General features: G+C 39.5%; 1 protein-coding gene across 1 annotated transcript in view; it reads left to right on the forward strand.

Annotated features, from left to right (window-relative positions):
* The first annotated feature begins 865 nt into the window (after positions 1-865).
* The window catches only part of stx8 (syntaxin 8), a 29764-nt gene continuing 17365 nt past the window's right edge, over positions 866-13264 (forward strand). The window contains exons 1-6 of the mRNA XM_058083432.1: positions 866-991; positions 1421-1520; positions 1608-1702; positions 1907-2017; positions 8975-9108; positions 10037-10129. Coding sequence (XP_057939415.1) covers positions 873-991; positions 1421-1520; positions 1608-1702; positions 1907-2017; positions 8975-9108; positions 10037-10129 — 652 coding nt within the window. The 5' untranslated portion in view covers positions 866-872. The remainder of the gene's footprint in view (positions 992-1420; positions 1521-1607; positions 1703-1906; positions 2018-8974; positions 9109-10036; positions 10130-13264) is intronic.

Here is a 13264-nt window from a genome sequence, read left to right on the forward strand (position 1 = left end):
AACTGGGAACTGATTATGTGATGCACTCAATTGTAATCTGATGCATGTTCAAATGAAATAAAACCATTACCATTACCATTACCATAGATCTGTGTTATGGTTGTATGTACAGTACATCATTTCATAAGAATTACATACCATTATGTATGTAAATAATGACTGGTCAAAATAAGGTCATTTGCAATGGTAAGACCTGCCTTTTCTCTGAACTTTTACAGGATCAAAATGCCAAATAGGACTATTCTGGGAAATTTTGTAAAAGTTATTATTAAGCACAACATGTGTCTGTTTTGATCCAAACACAAGCATTGTTTAGTCATGAAACATTCAACTTTCACGAGTAGTTTTCTCACATGTGGGCTACACATTGAGGTTGAAAAACAAATTGGTTCACCTCATGTGTTTATTATTATTATTATTATTATTTTTGTTCAAGTCCTTCTTGTATTCTGATCACGTTTACCAATTTGTTGGTTTCCCAGTTATATAATAGTTTATATTGCATCTTGTTTAAATGCATTCTTATGAAAATGTTATGTATACACTGTAGGGTTACAAAAGGGTGAAAGATATCTTGTAAATATGTAGACATTTTGAGGCGAGCACAATTTAGAAAATTATTTTCAACCTTTTATTGCACAAGCCAAACTTTAAAATGATGAATATTTAAAAATATTTCTAAATCTGAACTCAAATCTAGCTTTATTAGTATTGCTTTATTAGCTAAATTATGTTACTTTAAGTGGATTTAGGTGCCCTTAGACAAACATAGAACATTTTACAGTCCCAATCTGGAAACGTCCCAATCTGAATCGTCGTAACACTGGACGACAGGACAACACAAGCAATGCATACGGCAAATACTGTCCCTCATGCAGCCCCGTAGTGACGTCACACACAAACAGGAAACACTGTACTGCCGGCCAATTCCACCTGAGTGGATTTTCTCTTTAAACCATTTTCCCCTCCCAGATATGTCGCAGGATACTTGGTAAATAACGAACTGAATAGTACATGTAGTCTCATTCCAAAGAAGATTAGTCTAAAACGTTTTCTGACTTCTAACGTTCTAACTTGTTTTTACTGTTAGCATACTAGCTTCCCTTGTAGAAAAGCCCAACTGTCTACCAGTATTGTATTAACTGTATTAACGCGAAGTCAGATATTTTGGTCTACTGTATTAAACGGGATGTCATCAGGCGAAAGAAATATACAAAATACTTGAGTACGACAATTTATGAGGGAAAAGGGCAACGCCGAAATGTCATATGATAAATAAATGACCATTTGAAGCATCTTGGCTCACTAGGATATCTGTTGTTTACATTACCATATAATTAAAATGTAACCACTATAACTTCGAGCTGAGGTTTATATGATCCAACACAGACCTTTATCTATTCCAACTCTTGCTCTTTAGGTTACAGAATTACGATGCCACTTGTCGGCTGGCACAAGAAATTGCTGAAAACATCCACGAACGGAACAGGCAGCAAAGAACAGGAGGGAACCCCGCCAAGGTAATGTGCTGACATTATTCCATACAATTCTACATTATTTAATTTCCCATTGTCATTCTGCTATCCTTGTGGGTTTGTCTTTTTCAGATGAACATGACACTCCGGGCGTCATTGCAGAAGCTCAAACAGAATATTGCCCAGCTCAAAGAGAGTTTATTGAGGGCTTCGTCATCACGGCGGATGTATCCTTTTTTTCCTCTGTTTCATATCTAAATAGAAGCTATGACACTGAAGCTAAAATCTGCATTGACATGCATTTACCAATAGAGGGCATGATAGTATTTTGAAACAGCCAGAAAGAGCACATCCCATAACTACATGGAATTGTCTGTATGCACCTGTTTGCAAATATGAAAAGTCTTTCAACCTTAATATCGCCTCGTCAGAATGCAGTCAGAAGCCGACAGACGACATAATCTCATTGACGACCTGCTGACCAGGGAGAAACAGCTCAATGGCACCTTTAAAGGGGACAGCACAGAGCCAGGACCTTCCAGGTATTAATAGCAAGACACATTATTGTACTTCAAATGTATAGGTAATGTTTTATTTTAAATTGGGTGTTTTAATTAGTTGTCAAATAGTGGCTGTTATAGACGCCACACCCCGCTGGATGCGTTGTCCACTGGAATAAAACCTTGTTTCCTCTGAAGGTGGCTGCAAATACGTTTTACTATGACTGACACAGTGTGTCACTACACACACTCCTGGCACAGGAGACATGGCATATGTAAAGCTGACATTTACCGTGGAGTTCCAAAGCAAAAGCAGCTACATTCCTGCCAACATGTACGTGTTTTGCATATTTGGCTGCATTTAGACCCTTGCATGTATGCTTCACTCCACGGTATTATCTTGCATTTTGAAACATCTTTCTGTCCCTGGGGCACAAGACGCTTCACCCACCTTGTTCCTACAGCCAAAAGTAGCTACAAAATGTGACACTTGGCGTACCAAGTTGTTGAATGGGCAGCTTGTGCCCTGCCCCGGGCTACTACCAATTAATACCTGAGATACCTATTGTTGCTCACAGAGTTGATATTATTAAATGGTATAAAAACATGGGTGCCCACATTTATTTATTTATTTATTTATTTATTTATTTATTTATTTATTTATTTATTTATTTATTTATTTATTTATTTATTTATTTATTTATTTATTTATTTATTTATTTATTTATTATTTAAATTCATTCATTCATTTTCTAGCGCTTATCCTCACAAGGGTCGCGGTGGGGTGCTAGAGTCTATCCCAGCTGTCTTCGGGTGAGAGGCGGCGTACACCCTGGACTGGTCGCCAGCCAATCACAGGACACATATAGACAAACAACCATTCACACTCACATTCATACCTATGGACAATTTGGAGTCACCAATTAACCTAGCATGTTTTTGGAATGTGGGAAGAAACCGGAGTACCCGGAGAAAACCCACGCATGCACGGGGAGAACATGCAAACTCCACACAGAGATGGCCGAGAATGGAATCGAATTCGGGGTCTCCTAGGGGTGTGGCCTGCGCGCTAACCACCCGTCTATTTATCATTTATTAATTAATTTTATGTATTTATGTACACAATTACTGTGAAACACGAGCACAAGTTTTATTTATGTCTTGAATGGCTTATTTTTTCAGATTTGATCTACTATATTGAATAATACAGATGTAAAGGTGACTATATGGGTGTTATTTTATGTCTAGAGGGCACTAATAATATTACAAAAATTAATTAGAAGATTGGAATTAAAAGTTTTATTTATAAAAAAGGAATCCTACTTTGGAGGAAATTAAGTTATCACAGTCAGATCTGGAACCAATTAACCATGATAAATGAGGGATTAGGCGGCACGGCGGTCTGGTGGTTAGTGCGCAGACCTCACAGCTAGGAGACCAGGGTTCGGTCCCCGCCCTCGGCCATCTCTGTGTGGAGTTTGCATGTTCTCCCCGTGCATGCGTGGGTTTTCTCCGGGTACTCCGGTTTCCTCCCACATTCCAAAAACATGCTAGGTTAATTAGCCACTCCAAATTGTCCATAGGTATGAATGTGAGTGTGAATGGTTGTTTGTCTATATGTGCCCTGTGATTGGCTGGCGACCAGTCCAGGGTGTACCCCGCCTCTCGCCCGAAGACAGCTGGGATAGGCTCCAGCACCCCCCGCGACCCTCGTGAGGAAAAAAGCGGTAGAAAATGAATGAATGAATGAAATGAGGGATTACTGTTCAATGTTTTTTTTGTTTTTAGCCTTTTCATACAACAAAAATTAAATACCACAGCCACTTAGTGGGTTGGTCCACGTATCCTCTGGTGTCTGCTTGGCAGACACCATTTTTTCATTTAAAACAACCAAAAAAAAAACGCAGGGTTCGTTGCCCAATTAAAAATAATGAATCCTCATTCTCTTGTCGTTGTCCTTGACCAGAAGGGTCGAAAGCTCAGAGCTGGGCTTTGATGATGTGTCACTGGTCACTAACTTTCTGCAAGGCTGTGCACCCAGTGTGAACTCAGAAGTGACCCATGTGCCACGACCCCTTCCTGTGCTATCACTTGGAAGAAAGTCTGTCTGTCTGCCAGTCTGGCATTTGGCTTCCGCTCCCACTTCCTTTTTATGAAGAAAATGCTGGATTTGCACCGATGAACATGGACATATTTGCCACTCCTAGAAACAGATAGAGTTAAATGTGTCTTCATGCAGAATTGTGGTAGTGTCATACCATGTTCATTGCCATCCATTATACTCATGTGAAATGAATAACCTTGCACTATCCATGTACTTGTGATATATGTACAAGAATAGGCAGTTTACAACCTCCTGTCCATTGTGTTGGTAGGTTGATATAAGCTTAATTTCTATATGGACATACAAAAAGTTACTTGTAAGATTAATAAATATCTATCAGTCTGTAACCAAAATGACCCCAAGAGCGCAGTGACGACTCATCCAAGAGGTCACACAAGACCCCATAATAACACCCAAAGAACTGCAGGTCTCACTTGCCTCAGTTAAGTTCAGTGATCATGATTCCACCATACAAAAGACACTGGACAAAATGGCCTGCATGGCAGCTCTCCAAGATGAACCAAGATGTAACGCCACATTTCAGAAGAATAACATCATATGTGGTGGTTGTAGTGTGATGGTTTTGGGCTGTTTTGCTGCTTTAGGACCCAAAAGACTTGCTGTCATAGATGGAACCATGAATTCTGTCTACCTAAAAGTCTTGAAGGAGAATGTCTGGCCATTAGTTCATGACCTCAGACTGAAACCAACTTGGGTTCTGCAGCAAGGCAATCATCCAAAACACACCAGCAAGTCCACCTCTGAAAGTCAACAAAATGAAGACTTTGGAGTGGCCTAGTCAAGGTTCTGACCTAAATCCTATTGAATTGCTGTGGCATGACCTTAGAAAGGCAGTTCATGTTGGAAACCATCCAATGTCGCAGAATTACAACAATTCTGCAAAGATGAGTGCAAATATTTGCAAACGCTTGATTGCAATTGTTGCTGTTAATGGGTGCTAAACGGTTATTAGGTTTAGGGTTTAGGGGGCGATCACTTTTTCCACATAGGGCCACATTTCACACATTTGAAAACGGCATTTTCTATTCATTGATTAATATTTACATTTGATTGATGATCTGAAACATTTAAGTGTGACAAAAATAGGGAACAGAGAATCAGGAAGGGGGCAAACACTTTTTCACACCACTGTGTGTGTGTGTATCCCTTTGGTTGCTATGCTGTCACTACTACAGGAACTTCCATTTCACATTCTGTTATCAAATTTGATCTCATTCCCACATCACTGTTCCCTTTTCTGGGTTCTTCGACAGTATTTTTCCCTAAAAATTAGGTTGAAATTAGGTTGAACTGTACAAATTCAAGGTAGTTCAGATTTTCCACTTATAGAAAATATTTTGGGACAGGTTCATTCTTCAAATGGAGAGTCAGGAAGAGCGGCCACACTAACTTTTGAATGTACGGCAAGCATAATAGGCCTTCCTCTTGTCTTCATTTGAAAACATTTGGCAGGAGAATATGTAGATTATGTTCATTTAAATCAAGGTCATTCATGTTGATTATCTAGCACACTACAGTGTTACATGGGGTTTCATGCTTGCTGCAGCACAAATTGCCAACTCAGGATCAATGGTCATAAACCCAAATATGAACCTTTCTGTAATCTTTCAAGCTTGAATTCTGGAATTGAGCTTCTAAGCAGTGCTTTTTGCATGCTTTCATGTTTTTACAGACCACACACCCAATTACTTAAAAGGCTCTTTAGGAACGAAAAAAAAAAATCAAATGACACTTGCTAATAAAACTCTAATCATGTGGTCATATGCTTTTTCAATTTGTTCAGTGAGATCTAACTTTTAACGGTGATACATGGTGGGATAATTTAAATTTGTGGGTAGAAGCCATTCCCACTGTGTGGTCTCTTGATGACTGACTGTGGGGGGGCAGAGGATTGCCATGCTTGGGTAATCTAAGACGCACTTTTTTTTTTTGAGAATTTGGGGTAAAAAGGAGGGAATGTTGCTGAGGTGTCTTTAATCTATCCCTGAGACAATGCATTCTAAGCACCTTCATTTCAGATGAAGCCTCGATTTGAAGGCTCACTTCACCCCATTGCCCATTAGACCCACCCTTCTGCAATTATTCACTAACCTCTCCTTGGTGTTTGATTGCACTGGAAATAATCATAATTAGTTAAGTCTCTCCTGTCCAAGTCGCTCAGTCAGGTCGAGGGTGCTCAAGCCTCATTGGCGGCAGTCTCGGCCTTTGTGGCTGCCAAAAGATGTGCCTGACTGATTTTGGATTTCCCCACTGACTGGCTAATTGGATCTTCACACACTGGGCACTTGTAGGGATGAAGTGGCGGGGCTGCACACAGTCTTGTAGTAATCAAACATGTCAGAGAAATTAGAGCGAATGCCTTGTCTCACTGGCTCGACTGACCGTATGGACAAAAGCATTACAGACCACATGAAAAGCAGCTTGAAATAATCGTTGCATTACGAAATGAGATAAAGTCATGTGTGGCCCCTATCTAGTTTCTTAAGCCCAAATTCTCATAGCATTTTCTCATATGTCAATTGGCTGATATAGTGTGTGGCTCAGGTCTCCATTGCTGGGCTTAACCAGTTGGTGACTTGATCTGAGCAGAGTTGGTGAAAGTCAGACTCATAGCGACCTGTCACCACAAGACTTCCACCGACAGCTTTAAGCAATCAGCAGAGGAATAGCTTTAAAAGCACATTGCAGTGTTTAAGCTCTTTGGGCTGTTGCTTTGTTGCTGGAAACCTTTTGAGCATTCCACAGTCCTGTGACAGATTAACAGGCACACAAAGGCTGCACCAAACAACCTGGACCCCCCCCCCCCATCAAAATGAGTAAATAAATGCTGTGATGTTTTGTGTGATCTATAGGGGGTCGTGTGTTATAACTGTAATGAACAGATTATTGTGAAAGTAACATGCCGTGTACAGATGTGGACGGTATAGGGAGCATTGGCAGATGTTTGTACAGGCCTCTTCAGGCATTTTATTCCTTTTACCAAAGTCACAAGATGATGCATACATTTTAATCTGAATTCTGAATGCCAAACTACTGTACTTCCTCATATGTACTGCCTGGCAGAGAGTACCAGATGTCTAGGAGTTATGATATGACCATTATACTGTATTTATGGTTACTTCACAAGAAGTTTGTGTATTTAATTAAAATAATATATACTGTACATACTATCTTACTACTTAGACTTATATTTCTTCAAGGTTGACAGGCCTGCTAGTGTGTTTGTTGATGCTTGTAATATAGCAAAATAATAGGTTCCAATATTTCAATACAGTGCTGCACGGCGGAAAGTGGTTAGCGCGCAGGCTTCACAGCTAGGAGACTCGAGTTCCCACCCTCGGCCATCGTTGTGTGGAGTTTGCATGTTCTCCCTGTGCATGCGTGGGTTTTCTCCGGGTACTCCGGTTTCCTCCCACATTCCAAAAACATGCTAGGTTAATTGGCGACTCCAAATTGTCCATAGGTATGAATGCAAGTGTGAATGGTTGTTTGTCTATATGTGCCCTGTGATTGGCTGGCGACCAGTCCAGGGTGTACCCCGCCTCTCGCCTGAAGTGCAAAGCCACCTTCGTGAGGATGAGCGGCATAGTAAATGGATGAATGGGTGATACATGTACTATGTGTACATCATAGTTGTAATAAATCTACTTTTTTTGTCAGGGAACCAACATTAAAATTCTTTGCTCCAGAACGCTCTATGCGGCATTTAACGTAACACTTGCTTTTTAAGCTCCATTGCAAACGTGTAACTTTACAGATGACTGCTGTGCAGGCAGTACTTGTAGTGGCAAACATGTCTACAGAGACACATGGTGGTATCAGATGACACAGTAAATGTACAGTAATAACACCCACCTCGTTGCCGAGTTGTTGTTGTTTTTGTTCCTGTGGGGGAAAATAGTAGATGTGTATTTGAGTAGGGTTGAGTATCGTTTACAGATTATTCAATATCGGTGCTATTTTGTGACACACAGAGTAGAATACTTCAATAATATAAATAAAATAAACACAAATGACTACATTCAGCAATATAAACTATAATTCACAACAAATTAATTAATACAGAAAAAAGAGCAGCAATACAGACCAATGTGCAAAACATCACATTTGACAGTAGTGTAAGTGCATATGTTTCACTCAATTCAAGCACAAATTGATAACTGATGCACATTTCTGGCAATGTTAGATTACGATGTTTGCTAGTTAATCCTACATGCAAGAGTTATGTATTAATTCAGCAAAATGATGTACTGTACTGCTTGTGTTGCAATGTTAATGTTGTGAACGCACCTCACCGTGAGTGTGATCGGTGGAAAAATGTGTGTAAGTTTAAGTGTGTAAGTTTAAGTGTATGGTGTTGGGAATATTTTGAGTCGTGGGCCGCATTGAGTTAACAAAATTGTCCGGGGAGCCAGAACATATCTTTAACACACACACGATTTTATGCTTAGAATTTTCCTTGAATTATTTGTCTAATTTTATCTGTAAAAGTGTTATACTATCAGCTGTATGTTCTCATGTCCCTTTTTTCAGGAGCACTTTAAACATCAGACCACATCAAACTATGTTATTTAATTTTACAGTTTTGTTGTTGTTGTTTTTTTTTTTACTAAATAAGACATCCGACGTGCAAGTCATGTTGCCAGTTTGTATGATAAAGTAGAAATACTTAGAAAGCAACTGGCGGCCGAATTCAAACGCTTGGTGGGCCGCATGTGGCCCCCGGGCCGTACTTTGCCCACCCCTGATCATCACCAGTGCCATTATGGTACTTTTTGAGGTGTATTTATAATGGTATCCTTTAGCATGGCCAAACAAACCAGAATAAAACAGCCAAATACAACCAATAATAATTGTGTTTTTTTTTTCCGAAGATCAACGCTAATGGCAGGAGGAGCAGGAATGAGTGAAGGAGTCACGTCCAACCCATGGCTTATTAACGAAACAGACGAAACCAGGGGGTTGACTTTTGGAGAGATCAAACAGGAGCAACAACGAATGATCGAAGGTAAACTTACAGGCTACCTCCTACACCACTAACTTAATTTGTTCTTTTTGTCTCCTTTAATCAAGGTTAAATATCTCCGCTATCTTTTGCTGTTAACAAACCCAGCATCACTGCAGTAAAATTTGCATGTCATGTTTATTTGAATTTGTACCACTCCACCATATACAGACCTGAAAGTCCGTCATACACACATGTAACCACTCTTGTCACTGTAACAGGGACTTTCCAGTAAAAGACAGTAAAACACACAGTTAAGTTAGTGCGAAAAGGCAATTAGTAGTTGAAAATATTTCACACACAAAAAGTACTGGATTCAATGTGTGTATTTGCAGCATGGAGGTAAGCCAACACATGAAAGGTGGCCGTCATAGCCCACATCTAGAAGATATGCTGTAAGCCAGTGCCTGCTTTTTCCCTTTTACCGAATGGCTTTGACATAACTTGAAAAACCAGACGTCAGTGTACCAGATTCCTCCATATGACACTTCATTGTAATGTCTCCATTACGGCTCTGGTTAGTTTCAATTTGGGATCAGAGATTCATTTTATGGCAGAGAAATCGAAGCTCGTAGAGGTTGCCAGTCCCCTGAGGAGTTTCTGGCCGAGCTGGGTAATGGTTCGCGCCTGAGCTCATAAAAAATGCCTGTGATAGACAACACAGTGTGTTAAACTTGGAGAACAGCTAGGGCCAAATCTTTTCTGTTCTTCCCAGCGCCATTGTTTTCCCACCCCACATCAGACTTCTGCAGTTGTAATAGTTTAAGTGAGGCTAAATGACTCACATGTGACACATATGGAGAGCTGATCTGGACCCCAACTGCCTGCCAGTTCTCATTCTTCAAGAAGGATATTTCATCATGTATTTATTGTGAAACATACCACCTGCTTTCCCCCATTTTTTAAGACGTTTTTTTCCATTTCTTTTCAGCCCAGGATGCAGGTCTCGATGCTCTAGCAGCAGTCATCAGCAGACAGAAGATAATGGGACAGGAGATTGGCAATGAATTGGATGAACAGAACGGTAATGTTAATATTCTTGCCTGTATATTGAGTAGAGATAATATGCATTCAAAAGGGTGATACATTTGTATCACAAAAATGCGTCCTCGAACAAATCAGACCTTACAATCACTCGCCGTTTTTCCTTTAAGGCATCGATTATCGATTTTCCACCAAAAGGTAGCTGACTGCACATATCTCAAAAGACTGTCTTTTTGTGTGTGTGTCTGCCTTGGAAAGCTCCAGAAGGTTTCAGAATGAGATGCAACAGCTTGAAAAAAATAAAGAAAAGCATATGGTTTAATGGTTTTCTCACTACAACCACCCCAAACCAAACAAACCGCAACTTAGAGTTTTGTTAAAACACGCTAAGAGCCAATATGACTGCTCCTTAAAGCTAATGTCACAGAAACAACATTGACTCTATAATTAGCACAAACAGTTTACTAACTAGCTTCCAGTGTGAGAAAAAGAAGGCGTATCTGGTAATATCACTTTTTACCCAAACAGGCTAATAACTGAATGACTTCTGCAGGCAAACTAACCTTCCCCGATGGTGGGAAAGAATGGCATATGTTTGGAGCATTTTGCTTGACATTGAAGCTGATTGTTTTAACTTGGTCTCCTCTTCCCTCTTTTTAAACTTGAGGAGGATTGTTGCGTCCAGTGCTCCAACTGGCATGTTTTTCTTCTCTTTTTTTTTTTTGCAAGCTTGATGTCAGTGTTTCCAATTATGTGAACCTGAATAGTGGGAGAGCTGGCAATGAGCCTTACACCAATTGCACCGCCACAAGAATGCGAGAAGGCTAATTATTTTGGCGGCAGAAACAATGACTTGTCAGTGGTCCTGTGTAACAGAGAACACATTACTCTTGAATGTAAATTTGATGGCGAGTGAAAGTCATTATTTCTTGAAAGGCCAAAAAGATACGCCACCTGCAAGGTTTAAATCTGTTCAAAACCACACAATGTACATTTGAAAATCATGTACAAAGTATTCCCAAGCACAGAAGACAATAATTCGTGATTGGGTGTTGTGTTGACGGATAATCCAATGTATTATTCTTGCAACTTTCAGACATAACCTTAGTTGTTCAGACCTGCAGATCCATCTATTTCATCTTGATTCAAGTTATTTTGGGTTATAGTGGAACCTTGATTTTGTGATTACAGTAATCCATACCAAAGGGTCCATCTAAAATTTAATCGTTCAAAAACTTACATTTTTTCCCATAGGAAACAGCATACATTCTATTAATTCATTCCGGACACCATTTATTATTATTATTTTTTACCATAAACCACTCATAATAACAAACAATTATAGTTGTACAACAAAACAACTCATATTGCATGGGATAATCCATCCATGTATCTATTCATTTTTGCATGTTGCTTAAAGGGATCTATTATGCTTTTTCCACATTTCTGGGTTATAGTGGAACCTTGATTTTGTAATTACAGTAATCCACGCCAAAAGGGTCCATCTAAAATTGAATCGTTCAAAAACTGAATTTTTTTTTTCCCGTAGGAAACAGCATACATTCTATTAAATCATTCCGGACACCATTTATTATTATTATTATTTTTTTTTTTACCATAAACCACTCATAATAAAAAACAAAACAACTCATATTGCATGGGATAATCCATCCATGTATCTATTCATTTTTGTATGTTGCTTAAAGGGATCTATTATGCTTTTTCCACTTTTCTGACTCATACATGTAGTTAGAATGTTGTATTCTCGTGTTAAACGATGCCAAGGTTTCAGATAATGAGGTTTGCACATTTGGAAGTGAGTCCTGAAAGAAGTTTAGAATGGGCCAAAGCGCTTGGTTGCAAAAGGCGTGGTAAACCTGCCCCTTTGTGATGTCACAGGGGGTGGGCTTCCTTATATGGTTAGGAAGTTAGGAAGCACTTTAGGTGTGTGACCAGATAGTGTGAGGTAGTGTATGAGAACTGAGGCAAAATTTGGGCCAAAGCCTTTGATGAAAACAAGGGTATTTGAGTTTCTAGAGTACTTCAGTTATTGTTTTAACACCCCCCCCCCCATTGTTTTTGAGCAGGTGGACGGACAAAAGATGAAATAATGAACGCTGTACATAAATTTCCACTTTATTATGATATTGGATCTACCGATATATTCTACCGATGTATATTTACGACAAAAAGAATTAAGTACATATTGTTTCTGATGTTCTTTTTTTGTTTTTATGTCATAGTCAATAGGACCCATTTCTCAGGAATTGCAGTTGCGTTACCTCGAGGAATAATAATGATGTTTTTGTGGTTTCAGCACTTCTACAGTAACTTCTAATAAATGTCAAAATTGACTATGTCAAAATGTCAAAAAGAGGAAAATAAAATGTAATTTAACTGGAAAAAGCAGGACTCCAGGTTGATCTTGACAGTTGGTGTGTAACCTTGGCGCTTCCAACTGTGTTCCTGTCTTTCTTCCCCCCTGATCACTGTACTGTGAGTGCAGTGTTTCTCTATAAATAGATTAAGCTCTTACTGACTTTCTGCTTGAGTCCAGCTCATGACCCAAGTGCCGTGGAGGTTGCAGTCATTTCCTTTTGGAGAAATAATTCCGGCTTAGGTCAATGAGACAAGATAACCTTTTTGAGAGGTTTAGCGGTGAACCCACTCGCCCTTCTAGAAGATAGATTCAAATTCTGAAATAAAGAAAGTCATGATTAATTAAATTTTAGTCACCGGTTAATGTGAATTCAGATTTCACGATTTCAGCTATTTTTCAGCATGAGTTAACTTGCATCAGGACTTTCTAATGAACATAATGTGGTCCTTGAGAGTTTGCCTTTCCTGTATTAGCTGGGATAGGCTCCAGCATACCCACGACCCTAGTGAGAATAAGCCGTTTAGAAAATGGTTGGATCGATGGATTTCCTGTATTAGTGTTATTCAATATTCAATTCAGATGTTGCACCCCTGGCTCAGAGCCTGTACAAAGTTTAACCCGGAGAACAAGAGGATAGTTTCACTCCACATTTGGGTGGGGGGACAGGTCAGAGCTGTTGTTAGCGCTTATGTGCCAAACAGCAGTCCAGAATTACCCACACTTTTTGAAGTACCAACGGAGTAGTGGAAAGTGACACCCTTGGCCTCAGTTCAATGATCAACTTTGCGGTCGTGT

The sequence above is a fragment of the Doryrhamphus excisus genome, chromosome 1, assembly GCF_030265055.1.
Source record: "Doryrhamphus excisus isolate RoL2022-K1 chromosome 1, RoL_Dexc_1.0, whole genome shotgun sequence".
Lineage (NCBI taxonomy): Eukaryota > Metazoa > Chordata > Actinopteri > Syngnathiformes > Syngnathidae > Doryrhamphus > Doryrhamphus excisus.